This window comes from Pseudorasbora parva, chromosome 18 (assembly GCF_024679245.1).
Source record: "Pseudorasbora parva isolate DD20220531a chromosome 18, ASM2467924v1, whole genome shotgun sequence".
NCBI lineage: Eukaryota > Metazoa > Chordata > Actinopteri > Cypriniformes > Gobionidae > Pseudorasbora > Pseudorasbora parva.
In genome coordinates, this window is record NC_090189.1 from 39,062,763 (window position 1) to 39,089,887 (window position 27,125).

Here is a 27,125-nt window from a genome sequence, read left to right on the forward strand (position 1 = left end):
ATCTGAATCATTCTCGCGCTTCTGGTTATTTTTATATTTCATTTGTCCCATTTGTCCCAGACAAAGAATGCCAAGCCCTTGGCTTAGGCTACAGACAGCCCAGTATTCTCCTGTGACCAATGGTTTGTCTGTATATTCAGAGGCAGTGAGCAACGGCCTTTCAATATAATAATAAATAACTACGTTAATGCGCGATAAAATAATTGTCGGCATTAATTAATGCATTAACGCGATAACGCGTTAACTTGCCCAGCCCTAATTTAAATATGTGTGTGTGCTGCTGCACGTCCCTGTGCGTGTAATAAGCAGAGTGTATGTGTGTTCTGCATCGCCTATAGTTTCATATTACTAACACGCTCTTTAAATAACACAAAAATACTGCGCTTTTGGCTTTAGAGCAGGTTTGTGTCGGTCAATGGCGCAGTCGTTTTTAGTTCCTAATTAAAGCAACGCTCCAACAATGCCCCTGAACACACCTGGATTTCAGACCAGCACACCTATGGGTGAACCGATGCGCTAGAGTGCATTTCTAACGTGGAGTTGGATGTGGAAATGTGTCGGGTTGAAACCAGCAAACACTTGCGACCATATTTATAATGAAACAATCATATTAAAACATATGATACTAATCATATCATATAATAAAATGTGATTTTATGTTACTATCGTAAATCTATATTCAATTATTATGGGATCTCCTACAATGTGTTTAGAATCTTTTCTTTTTAAATTAATAATACTGATAGTATATTTATTGAACAAAAGTTAATTATTATATTTATCCAAATAAAGAGAAATTAGTACAAACTTTGCTAAAGTGATTGTTTTGAACAAGTATTTGTATACGGCTCCCCTCACCACCTCGAAATTTTATACAATTTAAGTAAAATGAACCACTATGATTTATGAAATATTAAAATCTGTTGCTCCAATACAAACATATTTTTTCTGCAATCATACACTATGGGAGTAGTGAAAAGCACATTTTTCTTAAGGTGTGCCTTTAGCCCAGTTGTGATATAAAGCTCCATATAAATAAATGTGACTTCACTGACTACTCGACAGATCATGAGAAACGCTGACTGAAGATCAGATTACTGCCCATTTAATTCTTCATAGTACATAGAGTCTTCAAATAATACTAGTTAGTGGAAAACAATCCACTAATTGTTGACCTTCGCTGAGATGTTAGCCATAACATGAGTTCGTCTGACTGTTGAGGCAGAGTGTTGAAGAGGATAAGAGAAGATTATGTCGCGTACAGACGGAGGAGACCGCAGTCTTCACCTGACAGCCTTTATCCGGCAGCTTAATTGGATCTTAGAAGTGACAGTTTATAAGAGTTCAGAGAAAACCCCATTGCTGACGTGCAGTGATCGAGACAATGACACACACACACACACACACACACACAAACACACACGTGTCCAGGCAGGAATATTGCACTTTTGACCCCTGATGAATGAGGGCAGGGATATACACACACCTGTTACATGTTTACACGGCTACTGACTAACACAGACTTGAACAATAAATTCTATTTCTTCCACACAACGTGGATAAACCACAACAGATAAACATCAGCTGTATGGACGCCAACTAATCATTAACAATTCTTGTTTTTTAACTCTTTCCTCGCCAGCGTTTTTAAAAAAAGTTGCCAGCCACCGTCAGGGTTTTTGACAATTTTCACCAAAATTTAATAGCCCATAGAATATTTTGTTAAATGAATATTTGAGCATGCAATATATCAAAATAAAGATCTGACCCTCTTCTTTTAAACAAAAAAAATCGTTTTATTCTAGCTTCATGCATTCCTTTTTTTATCAACACTTGAATATGGGTAGGTTTCATTAAAAAAAAGCAACATTTTGAACAAAAAGCTGAGAAAATCCAATTTTTGTGAAAGACTGTTTCCAGATCAGATTCAGAGCGATGATCAAACACAGATGGAGTAGATTGAGCCCATCAACACTCCTAATGCTTACACAGTCCTGTAGCTCATCCTGGGTCCACATTTCATTCAGTAACATTAGGCAGTTTTGATTCATATGCTGTTTAATGAGGATGATCACGTTATTTTTAATATGCATATGATTACATGCGATCGCTCGTTTCACTGCGTCTTCCTCACGTGTGTTTTGATCAGGAGATTCAGTACTCATTCAGAAGATGCGCAATAGCGCCCCCTAGCACCCGACAGTGAAAACACGGAAACCCGGAAAATTCCGTTATTGGCCTGGAAGCGTTTTCTCACAAATAACGGAAATTTCCGTGTTTGGCGGGGAAAGAGTTAATTGATACTGGTATGGATTCTTGAGAATAGCTAAAACAATGACTGGTGCATTGTTTTTGTGATTCTAATGAAACTAGTGGTGCTAAAATGACAAACATTAGATTAAGACGAGGTTCTACAAGTATAAATGAGATAGGGATGTACTATCATGATTTTTAATGGCTGATTCCGATTGGTCTATATATGTTTTAGAAGCAAATCGGCTGATACCGGTAGCCAATTTGTTTTCTGTGTTTAAGCAAACTTATTTTATTTGTTTTTTCACGATTACAGGCCAAACTGGCCTTAAACAAAAACAACAAATAACCACTTGAAATTAGAGTCAATCAATGCATTTTAAAGTGTGTCTATTATGCTATGAGGAATCCTATTTACCTGTAATGCGTTCCCATCAGAGGAAAGTGCTTTTGAGACAATTAAGGAGATTTACAACTGTGGAAATTTGTTTATATGGTGGTCATATTAAAGGGTTACTTCAGCGATTAGCATATGGCTTTCTATCAGTAGAAACCCTGGAGTATATTCAAATGATTGTGCTTCCCCCCCTCATATCCCCCTAAAACGAGAGATTTATGCATTTTATTTCTGGAAAAATTCCTCCAATGACGCAAATGTCGTCAATTTGCGACATCGGACGAATTGTTGGCCAGAGGCTAAAGACTACAGCCAGCAGAGGGAGCCATTTCCGCATGTTTTCAACTCGCGCGTGGGGGATGGAGATCACACTCACAGCACAGCTCGCAGCTGCAGCCTCAGTCATTCATGTTTAAACAGTGCGGCCAGCAGAGCAAAGTAAGTCTTTCAACTTCTCAAACTAATTCCTATGAAAGTTAAGCTTTCAAAGGCATAAACTAAAAACGCAGCAGACTGAACATGCGCTGTGAATCTATGCCACGGACGCGTTTACCTCAGCTCTCCTCACTAGCTCTTCCATGACTGTCAATATATCTGACTCCTGCAGCGTTTTGGGCTGTGAGACTCCCTCAGTGGCTAAATCACATATTGAACACACACGTTCAGTTTTTAATTGTAGTGTCTGTTCTCTAACTGAACTGATTTTATGAAAATGAACGCGGTCGCGGTGGGAAAGCGATCAGTGATTCAGTAATCCAGTAGCGGTGGCTTTGGGAGTGGCCTCGTAGGGCAGCGAAGCATTCTGGGAATTGTTGTCTATCATCCCCATGAGATGAAAATACGTTTTCTGTCTTTTCTCAGTCTAGTAAGTATTTCTCAATAATTTCACATTTCTACTACATTAATGACCCAGTTTAAATACAGATTCATCTTCCCAGCGCTGAAGTACCCCTTTAAAATATGCCCACTTCAGAAATCCTGTGCTTCTTCTGACACGTATATGAATACCAGGATACTCTTCTGCAGTGGTGCATGCATTATTGCAAACTTTAAGCAATTTTACATACTATTAAAAGTTTCAATTCCAGTTTTCATTCCATGTCAACATGGCAAACATCAATGCTTTCACTGTAAAGCATCAAGGAAAATCCATGACCATGGCTCATTACTTGGATTACGTCCTTTTAGCCAACTGTTGTGCATTGCCTGCATCCAAATCAAACAAATGGCCCAAATTCTAGAGGTGTGTGTACAATCTGGTGCTTTCAGTTCAGCATCTGTATCACCAGATTAACTGAAGACAACTTGACACACTCACGTTAAAAAGAACAAGTGCTTGTTATGTTTGACAACAAGTGTGCAGTGATTTCCTTTCACAAAACCCCACACACATTCCCATCCGAATGCTTTTCATCGACCAGAGCTTTGTCGACCAGACGCCTCGTCCACACCCAAATATTGCATGCTCATCTATGACACAGGCTCAGTTTAGGATTGCCAAGAGAGCTCTGCCACACCTCTAGCTTTAGTATAACTCACCATATGCAAATGTTAATTATAAACTTTCTATTATTACACATGACCAGCTTTAAAAACATTTTAAATGTTGCAGGAATGACATACAGTGTTCTGTAGGCCAACCCAGAAGTTAGAGTTACCCTGATTCTCTCGACAAAAACCCAATTGGATTTTTCCATTGGTTTTTGGATTATTGCAGGAGTAAACTCTGTGACAAATAAAAGTTTATGATTCTTATGTCTTTTGTTGTTCATGATGATCTTCACAAATGAATGCCTGAGGTAATCAGTTAAACCTAGGCTATTAACTACTTATAGTTGTAAAATAGTTTGCAAAAGCACAGATATAAACACGAGTCTGTGAGAGTGTACGAGTTGAGTAGATGAGTTCAGTGTAATGATGTTTAATGACTACCTATGTCATCCTATTTAATCTCTTATTAGCAACTGCCTTTTAAGATAAGTCCACAACCAAAAACCCTCTGACTTTGAACCAAAAACCCTCTGACTTTGAACCAAAAACCCTCTGACTTTGAACCAAAAACCCTCCGACTTTGAACCAAAAACCCTCCGACTTTGAACCAAAAACCCTCTGACTTCAAACCAAAAACCCTCCGACTTTAAACCAAAACCCTCCGACTTTAAACCAAAACCCTCCGACTTTGAACCAAAAACCCTCTGACTTTGAACCAAAAACCCTCTGACTTTGAACCAAAAACACTCTGACTTTGAACCAAAAACCCTCTTACTTTGAACCAAAAACCCTCTGACTTTGAACCAAAAACCCTCTGACTTTGAACCAAAAACCCTCTGACTTTGAACCAAAAACCCTCTGACTTTGAACCAAAAACCCTCTGACTTTGAACCAAAAACCCTCTGACTTTGAACCAAAAACCCTCTGACTTTGAACCAAAAACCCTCTGACTTTAAACCAAAAACCCTCTTACTTTGAACCAAAAACCCTCCGACTTTGAACCAAAAACCCTCTTACTTTGAACCAAAAACCCTCCTACTTTGAACCAAAAACCCTCTTACTTTGAACCAAAAACCCTCTGACTTTGAACCAAAAACCCTCTGACTTTGAACCAAAAACCCTCTGACTTTGAACCAAAAACCCTCTGACTTTGAACCAAAAACCCTCTGACTTTAAACCAAAAACCCTCTTACTTTGAACCAAAAACCCTCCGACTTTGAACCAAAAACCCTCTTACTTTGAACCAAAAACCCTCCTACTTTGAACCAAAAACCCTCTGACTTTGAACCAAAAACCCTCTGACTTTGAACCAAAAACCCTCTTACTTTGAACCAAAAACCCTCCGACTTTGAACCAAAAACCCTCCTACTTTGAACCAAAAACCCTCTGACTTTGAACCAAAAACCCTCTGACTTTGAACCAAAAACCCTCCGACTTTGAACCAAAAACCCTCTGACTTTGAACCAAAAACCCTCTGACTTTGAACCAAAAACCCTCCGACTTTGAACCAAAAACCCTCCGACTTTGAACCAAAAACCCTCCGACTTTGAACCAAAAACCCTCCGACTTTGAACCAAAAGCCCTCCGACTTTGAACCAAAAACCCTCCGACTTTGAACCAAAAACCCTCTGACCTTGAACCAAAAACCCTCTGACCTTGAACCAAAAACCCTCCGACTTTGAACCAAAAACCCTCCGACTTTGAACCAAAAACGCATTCACTTTGAACCAAAAACCCTCCGACTTTGAACCAAAAACCCTCCGACTTTGAACCAAAAACCCTCTGACCTTGAACCAAAAACGCATTCACTTTGAACCAAAAACCCTCCGACTTTTTGGCATGCAAATTAAATCATCATTCCTGAATCACTCCATAGAAAGAGAAAAAAAATAGACATCCATTCATGTTCATAGCCTAGCTACGTGCCAAAGCTTAGGATCTAGGGTTAGAGAAGTTTGTTCAATAGAAAGTCTTATTCAAACACCCTTATTCAACAGACCTGGAGACACACATCTTCCAGACAAGCAAATTTACCTTCACACTGAGGAATTCCAGCAATGCTTTAAACGGCTCCTCATGAAAACTTGCTTTTACAGGCAGTTACCTTGACAGCATCTCAACAGTCCAGTGCAATCCCCATATTTACTTATCGACTTCTGTTTCGTTTTTAGCTGTAATTGTCCCATCCTGATGAACAAATGTAAACTGTGGCGATTAGCAAATCCTCCATGCACCATCATGAAAAATCATGATCATGCACGGTTCAGTTAACGCTAGGGTTGAGTACCGAAACCCGGTGCCAATATGGTACCTATATTAGCCAGTACCTATATTACGGTATGTACTGGACCGAATCAGAACGCAGATTTCGGTGCCACTTAAGTTCAAACGTGCTTTTGCTCTTCGGCTGCGCTGAGCCAGAGACAGACACGCTATTCAGTGTTTTTAACCACATCATGTTTATTTTAGGGTTCAGACATTAAAATGCACATAAGTAGCAGCAAAAAACCCACACTGATGTCTATAGCGGATATGACAATCCTTTCAGACAGTTATAATTTAACTACGTGTCTGATTTATATCAAATATACATTATATGATTAACTATATAGTTTACTCTATTCTTCACTCACTTCACCGGTCATATACTTTCATGTATTATGTGAGACGTGATGTAAATCTGACAGATCTGATTCTCTGAGGCGGCGCCCATTGCACATTATAGATCAACTCACACACATTCACTCACGCATATTTAAAAAAAATAAGAATATCAGATAGTTCATGACATAGTTAACAAGTTTTGTTTATTTTGAATAAAAAGAAAAAATGGAATAAAACCAATAGCCTACATCTGTGATACAGCGCTATTGTGGTGGCTGTCATGCGAGACATGTCGCCATGGAAACAATAAGGCGATGGTTTCTATAAAAAATTGCTAGAGAATATGGTCATATCTCTGCAAAATAATGCTGAATAGGGATGCACGATATTGGATTTTTGCCGCTATCCGATATGCCGATATTTTTCAGCTCCTTTTGGCCGATGCCGATACCGATGCCGATATATGTTGATTTTTTCCCTTTGTTTGGAAACAGCACCATTTTGAGCAAAAACTACTTTTTTTCATTCTGGTTTCAGATTTCTGAGGTATCCTTACTAAAAGGATTCTTGTTGAAGATAAATAAATGTTAATAAAGTTATTTTTATGATAAGAGTATATTAAAAGCTCTGAAAATAACAATAATAAAGTCAGTAATTTTTTTAAACATCATCCATTTCGTAAAATTTTATTACAGATTAATACACTGTATATAAAAGTATTTAATTTACAAGTGTCATGCTTGTGATTTGTGACATCATTACTGATTTGTTTATTCAGAACAAGAAGTAACTTCAATTTATTTGTGTATTCTACTTTTCATTGTATTACTGTAACAACAGCGCCCCCACTACATGTATAAATATATAGCGGTCTAGCTGGAGGGCACTAGGACCTGGAGGAGCTTCTGCTGCTGTGGAGGCTGCCGCACACGCTAGAGAGTGGAGAGACGCGATTGGGCTAGTTTTGGGCTCGTTTTGTTGTGAAAACGTGGCAAATCTGCTGCTGACGGTCACGTCCTTCTGTACGTGCATTCAGAAATTCAAGGCAGCATTTAAAAACAGTCAATATAAATCACTGTACATGCAATGTATTTTCTTGTTTTCACTTGAAGAATGACCGCAGTGCTGACATGGTCTTATCGCTGTAGCACTCCTTGCACACGTGAGTTATTGCACGCGCATATCAACACGTTATCATATCGGCAAGGCATATCGGCATAATGTTTTCATATCGGCCGATGCCGATTTGTATATTTTAAGCGTTTATCGGCCGATTCCGATGTCGTGCCGATAATATCGTGCATCCCTAATGCTGAACCTTGAAGATGGTGTGTAGCAGATCAAGAATACAGACTTCTGTTATTGTACCTTATTTAGTGTTAAATTAGGCCTTTTGTAGTTGGGCTAGGTTTTTACTGTGAAGTTTGTTGTGTTTTTTTATTAATTTATATTTGTATATTTAAGTATACTTTAAAGTTAATAGATTGTTAATTTGACAAATTTTGTTCTATAATGGTTAATTCCATTAAGCCATTCACTGTCTTGTTTTGTGGCTCTTTTTTTTATTTAAAGTATTGGTTTGGCAACGCAACGGTATCGTAAAAATACCCAATCCCAGTTAACGCCAGTGATGACAATATTTTATACTCAACTGACATCCTTATAATTTTCAAAACCACACTTTTGGTAAATGCTGTCCATTAATTAAGATTAAATGAACGCAATGGTCGTTGTCACCCCAAATCGCCAACGGTTACTTTGTCCAGGGTTTCTGCAGATTTTATGAAGGTAAATTTAAGCATTTTTTAAGACCAATTAAATAAAATTACAGGAATACATTTAATGGAATATTACACGCCAATATGTTCTCTAAATGCAAATGTCTAAGCACACAATGAGTTGTATTAGTGACACTTCAAAGTTACAAAATACAATTTTCAACAGATCTCCATAACTTTTTAATTCATTTTACAAAAAAAAAAAAAGCTTAAAGTTTGAGAAAAGAAATCTTGTGATCTTGAATTAATGATTAAAACAAGAACATTTATCTGCCAATGAGTTAAATGTACATATTTTTCGTACCCAATGACAGATATTTGTTCTTGTTAAGGCATACATTTGTTGAATTTCTCAGAAAACAAGACTTAATCGTCAAGTAAATGTATCTTGATTTAAAGCTGTTTTGAATTTAAACTGGAAAACAAAAATCCTGCGGAAGAACATGTTTTTTTTATTATTATTAAAATCAGGGCCCTTAGTTTATTTGTATAATTAACTTTTTCTGGCCTCTAATTGTTACACTAAATTCTACTGACTTTCATTCATCTTCAGAACACAAATATATAGATTAATAGATGTGTTTAATCAAATGGGAAAGATTTCTGTGCCTCCATTAACAGTCGGGTTTGGAACGACATGAGGCGAGCGAATTTTATTTTTTGGGTGAACCGTCCCTTTAAAGTATTCTGACCTTCTTTTGATTTATTCATCCAAAATCTGACAATTTCCATGACACTGCATTATACAGTAAATACAATTTTTTTTATGGATTCTGCAATTTAGGCCCTGCTTCTGCATCACAGAAATCATAGGGCCCTAATTTAATGCCATGATAATGAATGTAAGACTTTCTGGTCCAAATTAAGACATTTTTAAGACCTGTGGAAACCCTGTTCGTCACAGCAAAAAGTGGTCAGTGTGAATGCTACTTTTACTTGATCTTAGTGCTGTGTTCGACACTATAGATAATAAAACACTCTTAAGATCAACTACAAAATTACACCAGTATTCAGGGACAGCCATTAAGGTGGTTTAGATCATATCTATCACACAGTTACCATTTTGTCTTTTTAAACAGGAAAACTCTCAGATAACGTCAGTCAATAATGGAGTGCCACAAGGCTCTGTGTTAGGCCCCTTTGTTATTCTCAATATATATGTTGCCACTTGGTGATATTATCAGAAAACATGGAATTAGTTTGCCGTTCTGATGATACTCAATTATGTATTTCAGCAAGACCAGCTGAAAATGTAAATTATCCAATTTCACAGAATGTCAATAAAATATTGGTGACCTGTAATTTTCTTCTATTAAAAACAGATTAGACTGAGGTATTACTTATTGTACCAAAAACTTTTACACAGCATCTCTTAAAATAAATGTCACATCTCGAAGGATGTGCTGTTACTTGATTCTCTATACGTTACAAAAACAGCCTTCTTCCACCTCAGAAACATCACTAAGCTACGGAAAAGTTCATGCATTCATGACCTCTAGACTGGATTATTGTAATGCATTACTAGCAGGCTCTCCAGCATCCTCAATAAAAAAGCTACAATTAGTCCAGTGCAGCTGCTAGAGAATATTAGTCCAAAATGCAGCTTCTTACCAGGTCAAGAAAATATGATCATATAATTGTATCATCTCTACACTGGTTACCTATTGAGTTCCCTATCGATTACAGAGTATTGCTACTGACCTAAAAGGCCCTAAACGGTTTAGCTCCTGTGTATTTAACCGACCTTATGTCGCCCTACAATCCATCACACTCTTTAAGGTCACAAAACTCTGAACATAGTACCTAGAATATCCAAGTCCACTAAATGAGGGAGCGTTTTCACACCAAAAACTTTAGGGTGGGCACTTGGTTCAAGGCATCAGCTGTTGAGAAGTGGGCGTTGCATTTAAAAGTAGAGACAGGGGCTGTGTTTAAACGGACTAAACGATTGGAGAACTAAATATGTCACCAGAAAGAAGTCTCAAAAATTCAATTATGACTTCAATTTTGATTAAACACATTACAAATTAAAATATGAAACATGCAAAGAGTAAATGTTCACAATAAGATCATGGATTTTGATGCAAAAGTTCAATTTTCACCTTGAAAAATTGCCTTATAAAGTGAAATGATAAATGCTCTAAATGTAATAATATTAATTTAAGTCTTAATATTTGATCTTTGTTATAAGTTTAGGTATTTGCAATTAAAAAGTGAATATTATCTATCACATCCGCTATTTTATACCTTCGTCAGATTCAGGAATGGTTAAAGTGCATGCAGCATGGCGGCTCAGTTGTTTAGTAAGGGTGTGTGTATGATGTCTCCAAAGATTATTAATTTAAACCCGCTGAACAATTTAGATGATATGCAAGACGACACAGCTTGTAGTTTTTAAGAAGGGTCAGTTCGGTCAGTTTAACCAGCTTACCGAGAGGTTGTTGTCGTAAAAGAAGGCATCTAGCAGTTTGACGATGTACTGATGGTTGCAAGATGCTAAGATGTCAATCTCCACCACATAGTCTTCCAGCTCCTCCTCACTTTTGGTTTCGATCACTTTGGCTGCAGCTAGCACGCCGGTCTCTTTATTCCGGGCCTGAAAGACAAAACAGTTTCACATCAAAACACGGCGTCAGCGTGATTCACAAGACTATAATCCTGCTGATATCCCTGTTCCACGCTCGTCCCTTTGGTGTGGTTTATTCACCAGGGTAGGGTTGCTCCAGTCGTCCAGAAGTTCTTTCTTAAATTGAAACGTAAAGTCCAAACAAGAGGCTTAGTAACTACTAGCTAGTTAGTAACTTAAGGCCCTTTCACACCGGACCCGTAACGAAAAAGTTAAACGAATATTTCGCATGCGAATTTTTCGCGACAAAACCATTCACACAAATTTGCGACGTTTCAGAGCTCCAACATTACAAAACATTCAAAAAACACGGACACTTCATCATTCAGTGAAGACAAGCTTTTCATTTTATTTAAAAGACAGAGAAGAAGGTTTTAGGTGCAGCCAGTCTTAAAAGAACAGAGTCTGAAGGGGAGGATGCTAATCTTGTACAGGAGCTAAAACTTTATCATGGCCGGTTCTGCACTTACTTTCTAAAGTCTGCGGGACAATTTGAGGATCTCCTCCAGAGACGGCAGCGCATCTGACGGGACTAACACACACTTCAAGAGCAGATTTTTCCAGTTGAGTCACAATGTGAACATTTCAGTGCCACAGACGTACTGATGGAAACACTTTCACTTTCCATAATCGCGGACACAATGTTTAGGAAAAAAAAAATCGTAAATTTATAAAAGGTTAAGTTATTGCTGTCTGTAGCATACAGCGGACAAACACAGCTGCAGCTGTACAGCTTACAGAAGTAATCTCATGAGAAATGCCATGCCTGGCAAAGGTTGCTACGCCGCTAGAGTAAACAAAAATCAACATCAAAACGAAATAAATAAATATTGTTTTTTCGCCCGCAGAACATTCGCGTTCGGTGTGAAACCGCTCATCACACAAACAGCTGATCAAAAAATAAAACCATTGCGCAAATTATTTGCACCTCAAAATCGTGTCCAGTGTTAAAGGGCCTTAACTGTGTACTTTATTCGGTTGCACCACAAGGCAGAACTAGGCTAGTAGGTCGTAAGCTCTCCGTAAAGTAATGCATAGTTGTATAATATGACGTTTACCCTCAGTATTCCAATAATAGCCGTCAAATACGTGAGCAGAAGTGTTGAAATGCCCTGAAAATTCAGTTTATACTCAGTTTAAACATTTCAAGTACTTTTGCCTCATAACTAACAGTAAAAATAAGTTTCCATTAAATATGACACTGAAGTAAGGGATAATGTCCACCCAGCCGGTTGTTACCACAGAATAAACCCCGACAGAGTGATCAGGACCCCGACGCGAAGCGGAGCATCACTCTGAAGGGGTTTATTCTGCGATAACAACCGGCTGAGTGGACATTATCCCGCTTATTACACGGCTACTAGTCTCAAAAAAATAATTATCTTGAGATTGTCTTGAGATTAAATATTTTATTAGCTCTTACGCAAAGCTTCCGCGAAGAAAAACAGTTCCAAACTGCTTTAAGCCTTTATCTATTGCTGCTAAATGCTGAAAATGAATGCTGAAAGGGTTAGTTCACCCAAAAATGAAACCAAGCCTATGATTTACTCACCCTCAAGTTATCGTAGATATATATGACATTCTTCTTTCAGACGAATACAATCAGAGTTATATTTAAAAAGTCCAGGCTAACGTTAATCCCAGCAGTAGTTAAAGCTGTTTTTAAAGTCCATAAAAAATGCAGCTGTCCGTCAAATAACGTGCTCCACACGACTCCGATGGGTTAATAGAGCCTTCTGATTCGAATCGATGCGTTTGTGTGAGAAAAATATCCATATTTAAAACTTTATAAAGGAAACCCGCCTTGAAGTCTTCCATTGTAGCCAAGGCTGTATAAGTATTTAACAGCCACAAGATGGCGCCAGCGTTAAGCACAGAAGTAGTACCGGTCAAGATAACTCGTACCCGGATGAACGGGCGTAATCTGGAAATAACATACCGCTGGAATGCGCGATTGACCAATCAGAATCAAGTATTTCACAGAGCCGTGTAATAATCATGAATAACATAAATTATATGTAGGCCTAAATGACATTTAAAACCTGTATTTGAAACTAAATTAATAAGGATTAATAAATAAATGCTGATACAAAAAAAAAAAAAAAAAAAGAAGTTACATTTATTGATTATGACTGATTTTATTTGACATGCACAACACGGGTCGATGGGACCGATGCACAGACCAGCGCTGTTTTGGACAGGTTGGTGTTGAAGAGCTGCTAACATTTTCACATAATGATGTTTCTTAAAAAACTAAGTTCGGGAGAAGCACGTTCAAATGATCTACCTAATCATGATGTCATTCCAACCAGCTGTCAACAATCAGTAATCAACATGTCTACCAATCAGCTCAAGTGGAAGATCACATAAATACCCAGTCAACTCACCAACGTTCCTTGACAAAGTTTGCAGCATCCCTCCACCACCCCTTCTACCTCACACGCACCTGGTTAACTTTCCTAACCAGAAATACGGGGGGAGTACTCTGGGTTCGGGCCAAATACCGAGCTCGGAGCCCTCTCCTCGGACAGCACGCCAAATACGCATACCATTTATTCTATCTGAATTATTTGTAAGTGTGAACTCGTGAAATGTTTTCTTTTTTTAAATGTAAGCCAGTGTAAATGTCAGCTTTATCTAGCCTGACAAGCCAGACCCACATCAAGATGTTTGGTCTGGAAACTCACCATTGACAGCTCAATCCGAGGGGCGGGATAAACGGTTGTCTTTCAAACTCCCTCTGCACGCGATAGGATAGCGCTACAACCAACCAGAGCAACGAAGGTGAAACAGAGCTCGTTGACAGATTAAACATTCGCCGTATCCGGTCGGCTAAACTCCGAACACATCTTCCCTTTTTAAGAATGACTTCAGTGCCGTTCTTTGTTCTTTACTCAGAGAAAAGCTTAACTCCAAGTCTTCCGGAGGCGCGGGCAGAGCTGATTCGAAAGACCACCGTTCGCCAGTTTCTGTGTTTACTAGAAGCACGCAAACGCAACTCGGCCGTCGTCATTATGGCCCCGCCCACCAACTCTATACACGATGTGATTGGCCCGACCAGAGTTTGGTTTTTACAGCTCAGTAGAGTATTGAGAGTTGCTAGACGGCACTCGTGGGCAGATTAGATTTGCTGCCGCTAGGGTGCGTCTAGAGTTCTAGGCTAAGCTTTATCATACATGTGTAAAGAACTCAAGTCTGTCATGTAAATCAAAAGCTTATTGATTCAGTTCAGTCAGTCTGCTATTATACTCCAATCGTTAATCAGAGGCTTCCGTGTGTGTATATATAAAAAAAAGTGTACATTAAAGTAAAATATTTTAATTTGACATTATTACAAAGTAGGCCAAATTTGTAGTTAAGAAAACTAGTCATGAATGTTTACTCTAAATGGCCTTTTTATTTCATTTATATTATCTACAAATACAGGTTATATAGACAGACAGACAGACAGACAGACAGACAGACAGACAGACAGACAGACAGATAGACAGATAGACAGATAGACAGATAGACAGATAGACAGATAGATAGATAGATAGATAGATAGATAGATAGATAGATAGATAGATAGATAGATAGATAGATTAGATAGATTAGATAGATTAGATAGATAGTAGTTTATACGTAGCGTTAGGCTTCAACAAAGTTTAATGGTGCAACGCAAAAATATTTAGTAGTGCATAACTTAGTGCCCATTTACATCAAAACTAGTTGTAACTTAAGCACGGCTGGGTCCACCGGCCCCGGGCCTCTGGGGTTCATGATTAGACCATGAACAGGTAGCCTTTACTTGCATTTTTCATCCGTTAATGTCTCACGGTCTTGCTGTGGTTTTTGTTTCATTTTAACAATTACATTTTGGGCTAAAAGTGTGATGTAACAGCATTTTGAAACATTTATTAACCTTGCCGTGTCATAAAGATTAAATGATCTAACATGTTAAGACTTGCTGGCCTTGAGGGTCATGAGGGTTTGCAGGTAAACTTTATATGATATCATTTTTCTTGTTTTAAGATTTTGTTCTGCATTCTGCAAAATTACGTTTTGATTTAGTTTTTCAAAACCAATGAGCAGTGAAACAGTTTGGTTTACTTTTTTTCTCTTCCAGGTATAAGTTCAGTTTTATTACCTAGTGTGTGATATCTTATAATGCGCTGGGAAACTGCGTTTGTGTGCAGCGCTGTGAGTCAGTCTTTGTGGTTTGGGCATGTTTTAGAGGAAATGGTTGCCAAACCACTCAAAAGCAAGACTTCCGCTTATTTTAAAAGCAACTAAAAAACGATTTGACACAGAAGAGTCCCCTTGTGGGACTGAGTTGAGTTGGACTGTGATGATGGTTATGATCAATAAGAAATCAAACACTGGAGAGAATGAAAGTACGGCAGGTTTAGATGCACCATAAACCCTAACGCTCGAAATAATTCATTAGTTTGTTTGAGCAGAGCCAACAAATGAATGAACTTTTAGTATTTAAAACTTTCCTCTTTTATTTAGTTCACAAAACTCAAAAAACGCATTTTAAGTAATCTGCATTGTTTCATTGGTTTGAGTTTTATAAACTTGTTTCTTTTAATTTAGACAAGCTTAAATTTAAATGTATGAATTAGAAAAGTTGTATACATTTGTGCCAATCATTTTGTGCTAGACTGCTTCAAAATGACTTGATCTTTCAAAACTGATTGAAAAAAATTTGAAAGATTTTCAAAAAGATTGATCCTGAAAGATGGGTCAATGCCAATGCTTTGTGTGCAAACTTCAGTTAGTTTTGATTTTTCATCTTAATTTTAGTTAGTAAAAAATTGAGCATGAACACCCTTTGAAGCCGCCCACTTGAATGCGACAAACCCCTATTCACAACTTTAGAGGTGGGAATTATTGCATTTCTAAAAGCACATGAATGCATCGGACGACCAAAGCTTCGCCGTTATTTTTTTATCCCGTCATGCTCACCGTCTGCGTAATTCAGTAAGGCTGAACACTGCTACTTCAGTGCGTGGGATTGTCCCGTTTGTTGTTGCCGGTACTCCGAGCATGAGCTCTTAAAGCTCCGCGCTCCTTTTCTGGAAAGGGGGCCGGGAGCACCAGCTCATTTGCATTTAAAGGGACACACACAAAAACAGTGTCACCTTCAAAAAGTGACCATTTTTAATATATAAAAAATGATCTGTGGGGTATTTTTAGATAAAAGTGCCTGTTATTACTTAATGGATCTAAGCTACCATGAACCGTTATTTTTATGAAGTAATGTTAACAAATATTTTAAATTACCGTGCAAAAAGTCTTGCTCATTGTTAGCTACTGTAAATGGTTATTAAACGCATGTTACCTTATTGTGAAGGGTTACCATTTCTCTACTTGAATCACAAATCCACTAGTTTCAACCACAGACCTGTTTTAGACTACTTCAGGCTCTCTCAAGAAATGTTCCCTCTAATTTATTTTCTCGCTGAGCAAAACGCTTCTCTAATGAGAGGACATGTTGGTCACCTGAGCAAAAACATTCTTTTATACTAGACCTGTACCGCATTTGTAAACACACACACACACACACACACACACACACACACACACACACACACACACACACACACACACACACACACACACAAAAGTGGTTTCATCATGCAGTTATAACTTTTTATAACATTTAATTATAACTTTTAACTTTAATGTGCCATTTCTATTTTATTTAACCCTTTATGTAACCGTGATATATAACTTTTTTTAAAGCAGTTAATTCAGAAGTCAAATTAATCACATTTTAATTTGACTGAGATTTTTATTTATTTATTTATTTTACTTTTTAATAGCAAGGATCCCAAAACAATCCCCTTGTGAGATCAATTCTTTATTATGCTCATCATATAATTATAATACATTATTTTTTATATATTATGTTATAATATAAGTATTTAATATTGTACTGATATTATCAGTTTAAATGCTTCAATTTGAAAAAATAAATAAACTGAATAATTAACTAGATCTAATAGCGATGTATGTTCAAGGGAAAATGTGAACTCTTTTATAGAAATCTAAACATCTCTGAAACCCAAACCACACACACACATCTATTTAAACTGATGTGTGTTACCGATGTGTTGAGTTTGCACTGTACACTTGTGGTGTGTGTGTAACTGTAAATGTCTGATTTGTTACTGTGCTGTCTGGGCCCTTCATCCGTAATTTCCTCTACCTAATCAAGCCACTCTTCTTTAAAATATGATGACGTTTTATTTCGCGTCTTTGCGTTTCACGTTGCCTCTAACATTGAGCTAATTATACCGCAAACATTCAGCTCACGTGACATCATTCTCTCTATGAAACCTGTAAACTGCATTCACCGGTTCTAACACTAGAAATACTAACTCTATAGCGGCTGAACAGACCACTGCAATCACTTCTCATTTAAAGTACAATCAAATGGATTTCTTCCCTCATTTTGCATCTGCGCGGCATTTTATTCTTGTTGCGCCGTCGTGGCATCACAAGTGTGTGGCTGCTTAGAGGGAACATTGCTCTCAAACCAACATTACATTACATTACACAACATTACATTTGTATCGAGTTTAGGTTTGTTTTCCGAGCTTTGTTTCACTACTGCCTTTCATTGGTTGGACAAACAGATAGGAGAGAGATTGGGGATTTGTGGACAAACTGTACAGCAGCTGTACTGAAACTAAACAACACTTTTAAGAGCTCATCGTCTCAAAGAAGAATAACCATAACTAAAGCCCCAAATCCACTTACATATCCATTGAGAGGATTATGGCACCTGCTCAAGGGGATCGGGCAGAAGTCAAAGCTTCTTCGCATCTGAGCTAAATATCCTGAAGGGCTATCACAACAACAAAAGCAGAATAGTGACCTTTCAACCTGGTGTAATAGTCATTTCATCACATCCATAAAAGCTACACCTCTGTTTACATCACCTCTGTTGACAGTGACACCACACCTTAAAGGGATAGTTCACTTTAAACACACAGTTGTGAAAACAGTTGTGCTGATTAATATTTTTTTGGAACCTGTGATAAATATTTTTTTAGGATTCATTGATGAATAAATAGTTAATAGAATAGCATTTATTCCAAATAGAAATCTTTCCTAACAATAAAGTCAATAGTCTTTGCCATCACTTTTGATACATTTTACACATCCTTGCTGAACAAAAAGTATTATTTTCTTTCATTTTTTTTTTTCATACTGACCCCAAGCTTTTGAACAGTAGTGTATATTTGTACACAATATTTATATTTTAAAATTAAAATACTTTTCATTCATCAATAATCCAAAATAAAATATGACAGGCTTTTAAAAATATACAACCCCAAATCAGAAAAAGTTGGGACAGTATGGAATGTGCAGATAAAAAAAAAAAAGAAGTGATTTCTAAAATGACTTTGACTTGTATTTCATTGCAGACAATATGAACACAAAATATTTCATGTTTTGTCTGGTCAACTTCATGTCATTTGTAAATATGCATCCTTTCCTGTCATTCAGACCTGCAACACATTTCAAAAAAAGTTGGGACAGTAAAGCATTTACCACTTTGTAATGTTGCCATTCCTTTTCACAACACTTAAAAGACGTTTAGGGACTGAAGACACCAAGTGATGAAGTGTTTCAGGTGTAATTTTGTCCCATTCTTCCTGCAAACAAGTCTTAAGGTGGGCAACAGTACGGGGTCTTCGTTGTCGCATTTTGCGCTTCAAAACGCACCACACATTCTCTATTGGAGACAGGTCGGGACTGCAGGCAGGCCAGTCAAGTACCCGTACCCTCTTCCTCCGCAGCCAGGACTTTGTAATGTGTGCAGAATGTGGTTTTGCATTGTCTTGTTGAAATATGCATGGACGTCCCTGGAAAAGATATCTTCTTGAAGGCAGCATATTATGCTCCAAAATCTCTATGTACTTTTCAGCATTAATGGTGCCTTCACAGAAGTGCAAGTTACCTTTGCCAAGGGCACTGACACAACCCCATACCATGACAGACCCTGGCTTTTGGACTTGTTGCTGGTAACAGTCTGGATGATCCTTTTCTTCTTTGGTCCGGAGCACACGGCGTCCATTCCTCCCAAAAAATACCTGAAATACTGATTCATCTGACCACAGTACACATTTCCACTGTGTGATGGTCCATCCCAGATGCCTCCGAGCTCAGAGAAGTCGACGGCGCTTCTGGACACTGTTAAACTAAGGCTTCCTTTTGGCACAGAACAGTTTTAACTGGCATTTGTGGATGTAACTGCGTATTGTGGTACTTGACAAAGGTTTGCCAAAGTAGTCCTGAGCCCATGTGGTGATATCGCTTATAGATGAATGACGATTCTTGATGCAGTGCCGCCTGAGGGATCGGAGATCACATCATTATTTAACCCTTTTACCTCATTACAAAATTGCTCCTGTCCCAACTTTTTTTGAAATGTGTTGCAGGTCTGAATGACAGGAAAGGATGCATATTTACAAATGACATGAAGTTGACCAAACAAAACATGAAATATTTCGTGTTCATATTGTCTGCAATGAAATACAAGTCAAAATAAATTTAGAAATAACTATTTTCTTTTTTTATTTGCGTTTTCCAAACTGTCCCAACTTTTTCTGATTTGGGGTTGTATATTAAAGCAGCACAACTGTTTCCAACATTGATCATCAATCATCACATTAGAATGATTTCTGAAGGGTCATGTGACACTAAGAGCTGGGGTACTGATGCTGGAAATTGGAAAGTATATTAAAATAGAAAACCATTATTTTAAATTGTATAAATATATCACAATATTACAGTTTTCTGTATTTTAATCAAATTAATGCAGGCTTGATTCCAAACCAGGCCGGTTTCCAAACTTTTGACCAACACTGTGTGTGTGTGTGTGCGCGTGCGTGCGTGCGTGTGTTCAACTATACATTAAGCAATTCACCTTTTTGTAGCAAAAACCTGATTGGTTTGTGTTATTTTATTAAGTGTTTAAGTGTATAAGAGTTTTGTCTATTCAACATTGTACTCTTAATTTATTAATTTAAAACAAACAATGGATCAGTTTAAAGGTGTAGAAACATTGTTCTTATGTTATTAACCTCATCTTCTTACACAAACTGAGTAACCTTGTGCCTCAAACACCTTTAAACAAAAGCTAAGCCTTGGTCTCATTTGTCATTATCATTGAATTTATTATAATAAACAGGTCCAATTTCACAATAATCCAATGACCAAACGAAAGGGCATGACCAATACACTTGTGTACGATTATCTCCCTGTCTTAAAGTTCAGTCCAATCACTCAAATGGTTTCAATGAACTGGGCGGCAAATGCAAAGCTGCAAATAATAATGGCAGAAACAATGAGTCTAAGCCTAAACTATATCCGTAGCTAATAAGCAGAATATGTTCTGTATCTCCACCCACGGAGAAGACGCTCTTATCATGGTAAAGCCAACAGCACTGAACGCTGGTGATTAGCAGACGCTTGGGCTCTACACCACAAACACGTGATTTCATCTCAAACTTCACTTTGAGGAACCACAAGCACCCTCTTCATCACTTCACCAGCTGTCAAACTTCAGCCCGGACAGGGTTCAGATCCGACAGGTTCACACGGCCGCCTGCGCTTCCACACGTGTCCCATCAATAATTAACCGTCGGAGAGAGACTCAGCATTAACTAACAGACACCCCGGGAGAAAACAGACACCGAGAAGTGAAGGAATCCAACCAGCTCCATATTCAGACACTCAAAGAAACCTGGAAATATGTGACACGTGACATTTGGCCACGATTCGACCGAATTCACTTCTGTTATTTTTGGGGGGATTCGTATTTATTAAGACACAATTTTTTGAAAACAGATGTAGACACAGGGTAAACCGGTCGCAAAAGATGCAATTTTGTAATTATTTTGTGGAAGAGCAAAAAATAAACTAAATATCCGTTAGGGCTGGACAATAATTCAATATCAATATATATCGCGATATAATTTTTTTCAATAACGGTGATATGATTTTTAAACACATTTCCGATATTTCGATAAATATATTACAGTATTCCTCACTGACTGACGTTCAGGGTGCAGCCGTCAGAAAGAGCAGAACATGATTGGCTACTTGCGCGATGACGTACACCACAGAAACGCAGTCAGTGCTCAGCAGTAGTAGGCTGATAGATCCAACGCGGCAAGTTTTAGCTACAAAAAGAGTTTCCCTGACCGCAACACAAATGTGACTGAACGAACTTCCAAGTACAAGTAAGGAGAAATAAATAGTTGATAAGAGAAGAAAGACTAACGTTAATTCAGTGGGGTGGAAGTGGTTCGGCGTGTCCTCCGCACTTTTAATAAAGTGTATTTTCATCCCCCGCACTTTTACTGGGTCTCACCGGTCCTAGTCGACCCGCTCCGAGCGGGATTCCAAACGGCGTTACCTGGAGCGAGGGCGGGCAAGTTAACAGGGACGCTAAAGACCGCTTTCTCTAACCTCGGTTGATTGCGCGCTTCTTGAGGTCACGTGCAAGTGTATACATAGAAACCAACGTGAATACATCAAGATTTAATTTCAGAGACAAAAAATAATCTATGCTAGCTTGACCTGTCATTTTATTCGTATCTAAATATGAGGAGGACGCTCTCTCACAGAAAGTGCAAAAGCGGATTCGCAGAACTACTGTCACGCTGGAGCTGCAGCTGAAGGAAAACAAAACAATCGTTATGAGCTGAAAGGTGACGACAGTCAGACGATTGCGGCAATATATGAAAGCAATGAAGGAGCATCATGAGCAACAAAACTGTTTTCAACACTGAAAATAATCATAAATGTTTGTTGAGCATCAAATCCTAATATGAGAATGATGAGTGACACTGAAGACTGGAGAAATGATGATAAATTCAGCTTTGATCACAGAAATAAAGGACACTTACTATATATTCACGTAGTGAACAGATGATGTAGATCAGAATAATATTTCACTGTATTACGTTGTTTACCGCATTTTTAATTAAATAAATGCAGCATTAAATATATGCTATAATTTTGCATAAATGGAAAATAGAGCGCTATGAATTGTTCTTCACTGAAATTTAAAACTTAAAAGAAAATGCTTAATAAACTGCGTCTGCGGCATAGGAGCGCTGTACGCTGTGAAGCAGATCCACCATCTGAAGCAGATCCATCCGCTATATTCTGAGTCAGGCTGAATCCTGGCTGAAGCACTTTTGTTTAATCTATATTAAGAATAATATAATCAGCCTATATTATAGTTTAAACTTAAAGATATTAATATTAATAAAGTGAGAGTCTTATGTTTATTTGATGTTGATTTCACATTTCTTGTTCATATAAAGGCTAAATACAAATAAAAGGTGAACATTAATTTATTTGTACTGGTTTTATTTCTAAAATATTATATAGTTTTATAGGAGGACTATTCATAGACTTGGCAAATACATTTTTCAGAAGTTTGTAGGTACAGACATCCTTTGTGGCAGTTCTTAGTAGTTTTTTCTAAAGCTTTTATATAGTTCATATCGATATCGGAATTATATTGTATCGACCGAAATTAAGAAAAATATCGTGATATGAATTTTGGCCATATCGTCCAGCCCTAATATCCGTCCATGTTTTGTCTTAAATGTGACAATATTACATTATTGTTTCTGGATCGACATGTTTATTCTCCAATGCAGAGTAGCACAGGAGCTTAGTGGAGTAAAATATACGTAAAATTATATGTAAAATTGTACACAATATGAATAATTTTACTTCACGATAACGATACCATTATATATGGTATACATTATACATTTATTTTTGCTTTAAAGTCCTGCTGTGGTGAAAATCAAGTTTTTAATATAGTTTATTCACCGATCAGGCATAGCATTATGACCACTGACACTGATTATCTCTTCATCACGGCTCCTGTTAGTGGGTGGGATATATTAGGAGGCAAGTGAACATTTTGTCCTCAAAGTGTGTGTGTTAGAAGCAGGAAAAATGGAAAAGTAAAAGCTTTGTCCACCGAAGTGTTTTTTCACGCATCTTCCTGGATCTCCCTATGGTTTTTTACCAAAATAAAAGCTCAATGATTTAACATTTGAAAGAAAGAAATAGACATCCATAAATGTTCTGTAAAATGATTTCATTTGATATCATTTCATAACTCCATTAATACTTCTGAATATTTTCATTATAACTCTTATTAAAGCCACAACAAAACTGTTGCACGCTGCAGGGAGCGAGATCAGGCATGGTCAAACATGGAAAAACAACAACACCAGATTTAAACAAGAAGACTAACTGTGTTGAGCCGGAGAACAAGCATTCGTTTCTGTCCATCAATGATCCAAACAGTTGCTCACCCGTCTAATAAAACACATCAGATATCAAAGCGTCTTTGGTGTTTCTATGGTTTCTACAAAATAAAACCGGAAGACGAGGGTAGCACAGCCATGATGTCATTGATAGATGACACGTGGTCCGTGTCCTGGTTCAAATCACGTATTTCTTTGGAATTAAAGCTCCACTGTGTGATATTTTCCCCCATCTAGCGGTGTAAAGGTATATGACCATCCAGTGAATAATAGTTTCTGTTCCTCTCAATTCTGATTTTGTTTTAACTCCTACGGTGGCCGATTTAGTCCAAGATTAACATGGCAATCCCCCTCTTCACATTCGACACGGTGCCATCGAGTGTTAAAACGCGAAAGGCGAAGCTTGAATTTACGGGTGTGTCCCTCTTTGGCTAATGTACTTTCAATATGGAGGGGCAACATGGCGGCCGGCATTCGAACCCCTCACCCGTATGTATTTTCAACGGCATATTATAAACTTACGAGAATACTTTATTACTTGAAAGAAGTAAATATACATTAATTCATATTTATGAAAGAACTAAGTGTTTTTAGCTAAGAATGAACTAAAAAAGTAACACAGTGTAGATTTAAACATTTGTGGAATCATTTGGGAGAATGTAAGTACACACGTCAACAAAATATATAAAACTGTTCTAGAGGTTAGGATATTTTCACAATCATACATATTGTGCCCTTAAACTTATTTGTTTGTCTTTAGCTGATCACATGCTCAGCCTAAAAGCTACACTATGTAATATAGCCCTGGATTTATGCCGGAGCTCGACGGCCCCAGACTTTTTACGGGCTAGGGCCTAGATTTGAGGCCCGTGCAGGGCTCTACTATGTAACTTTTCCGTTCACTAGAGGTCGTCTATTCAAAACAAAGGCGTAGTCTGATGACGACAAGTTTGAGCGCAGAATCTTAGGACATGTGGTCTTCACCTCACAGCCGGTGGGAAAGAATCAGGATAGGACTCGGCAGAAATCATGTTGATGGATATGGTTATTAACGTTACTGGACTGTGAAGCAGAGCGAGTGTTGAGGAGCTGAGCAAGTCCGCTGGAGCGATTGTTGAACAACACACGCCTCGCGAGCAGTGGGGCTTTTATTATGACACAGTCGCCGGTGCCATTTCCAGTCATGAGTGTGAGGTAACGCAGCTCTGTTTATCATATTAGACACATCTGAGTGTGTTGAGAATTATGTTATGACATTACTCTGTGTTCGCTCAGCGGCTGCTGTGACACTTGTTCACACTGCAGTGAGAGCGAAGCATTTCTGCAGAATAAAACCAGAAACCGAGAGTAACGCACATATGACGCAATTGACAGGCGACTCCTTCAGACGTCTCGGCTCCTTGAATAGCAATTTTTGCACAATTTACAAATAGTTGGAAACATTTGGGGTATTGTAAGTGCTCAACTGAAATTATATTAAACTGGCCTAGTGGTTTTTGGATATTTTACAGATTTTTTTTTACATAGGGCACCTTTAAGAAGAATTGAATTATTTTAATTATTTAACCTGACATGTTTATAACTGTTCCAAATATTCTGTTGCTTAAAAATAAATATATTGTGATCAATGGATGGAAAAAGTAGATTTGTACACATTTTAGAGCTGTAAATCGCAATCCCGTGAAATCATGATATTTTTGCTCAAGGTTATCAGACAGGCTTGTGTCTAATGTAACAATAGTTGTTGATTATAATGAGACTGTTCTCGCTTTATTTCATCACATCACTCTCGCTATCAGTGTAAAGGTGAGAAGTCCCCAGTACGTGTTCACAGGATGTTGTTTCATAGCGCCGCGTGTTTCAGCATGTCCAGGCACAAAAATTTAAAAAACAGTTGAAGGTGTAGGAGTTTGATGACAGTCACTGATATGAGATTTCATGATCATGATTAATTGTTACCTAACAAAGACCAATATATATATTTTTTTGGGGCTTCTACACTTAAAGCAAAGCTAACCGTTTCATTTTACCCTGCAGCAGATGAGTCTGAAGTCACACATATTGTGAGAATTGCCTCAATGTAGTTTTACTGGATCTGTCTTTACTGAGGTTGTTTTTAAACCCGCTCAACCCGGTCTTCAGGGGTAAGAGGGTTAAAGTTATGTCATGGGCCATTTGAAACGCCCAAAGTCCACAACACTGTTGGGGACAAAAGGCAAATTCAGCGTTTCCTACACGAAGGTTCCTCTCCGCCTATCGAAACTGCCGCAAATTCCAGCATCTTCCTACACTGTGACTCTGAGTGGCCCCTGAGGGCCCGAGGCTGAACGCATGTGACCTCTTAGGGTGTCTTTGTGCCTGAAGAGTGCAGTGCCATTATCCGGAGCAGTAATTGAGTTATCCTATCATATCTGATCAGATAGTCAAGATGACTTTTGTGAGGTAACACCCTAAAGGGACGCATTACTTTGTCACACATCGCAACACGTCAGTACATGAAAATGAAACACTGAGTTAAATTCTACACCATCCAGTCATGCCTCTAGATTGGTTACTTTCACAATGCAATGTTGGTAAAAGTAAAAAAAGCTGCTCAAACAGACACACAGAGATAGATTCATAGCAGTACCTTACTGGTACATATTTGTATATTTAAGTACTAATATGTATCTTTTAAGAGTAAAAAAAGAGGCAACATTTAAATTAAGCGTACAGCAGCGACAAGTTAAAGGTACAATTTTTACATCCTTTATCTCTGAGTAAATCAAAGGTTCTATGATAAAAAATATTGTGGACAATTTGTTTTTATATGTGATGCGTTTTAGTCTAAAAAGCGCAACAATGGGTGTCAATAAGAGTGTTTAAATATGTCATGAGCACAACAGGTTGCCAATTACGAGAACTTTTCAAAACCCTACTATGCTGAAGGCTTGTTCTATGAATATTAACTAGAAAAACTGACGTACACCAAACATGCCTCAGTGATTGGATGAAAGACCGCTAGTGGTAAGCAGATGCGCTAGTTAGCTGGCCAATCAGCGAATCTGGTTAAAGGGAGGCTCATGAATATTGAATAGTGGTTACGAAGCGACATTAACATGACGATGGCAATATTCATGAACGAAACCTTTACCATAGTATACGTTGTAGTTTCGTTTTGCTGTCTAACAGGTTTATTAACTCACCTTATAAACTTTTCCGAAAGCACCGTCGCCCAGTTCCCCGATAATTTCCCAAATGTCGCTTGGATTTACATCCCGATGAACGTGCTCATATTGCTTGGTTTTCTTCTTGATGTCAATTGCTGGAAATCGGATCATCTTGCTGAGTTTGGCAAAAGCCATTTTAAAAAAATAAAAATACAGCTTCTAAGAGCCTCAAATGCTAAAAAAAAAAAAAAATGTATGATGATGTAGATCAATTCGTTTACTTTAGAAAAAAAACAAAAGCGCCTGGGCGGAAAACTAGCCACTCCACGGGAAATATAGACATCTTCATCACTTAAAAAAGATCAAATAAAATAACATCAAGTTGCAATAGACTTATTCCACTTCATCCATGAGAACACATTCGCCGTCTGAAGAGAGTGAAACACTCGTGTTCACCTGTTCACTCACTGCCTGTTGCGTGCGTGTGTGGCACAGAGCCACGCCCACTGCACACTTTGTCTAGAA

At 38.0% G+C, this 27,125-nt stretch overlaps 1 protein-coding gene across 1 annotated transcript in view; it reads right to left on the minus strand.

Moving 5' to 3' along the window:
- The window catches only part of stk10 (serine/threonine kinase 10), an 89,847-nt gene extending 62,779 nt beyond the window's left edge, over window positions 1-27,068 (minus strand). Inside the window, exons 1-2 of the mRNA XM_067423575.1 lie at window positions 26,637-27,068; window positions 10,955-11,119 (exon numbers count right to left, since the gene is read on the minus strand). Coding sequence (XP_067279676.1) covers window positions 10,955-11,119; window positions 26,637-26,795 — 324 coding nt within the window. The 5' untranslated portion in view covers window positions 26,796-27,068. The remainder of the gene's footprint in view (window positions 1-10,954; window positions 11,120-26,636) is intronic.
- Window positions 27,069-27,125: the final 57 nt, after the last annotated feature.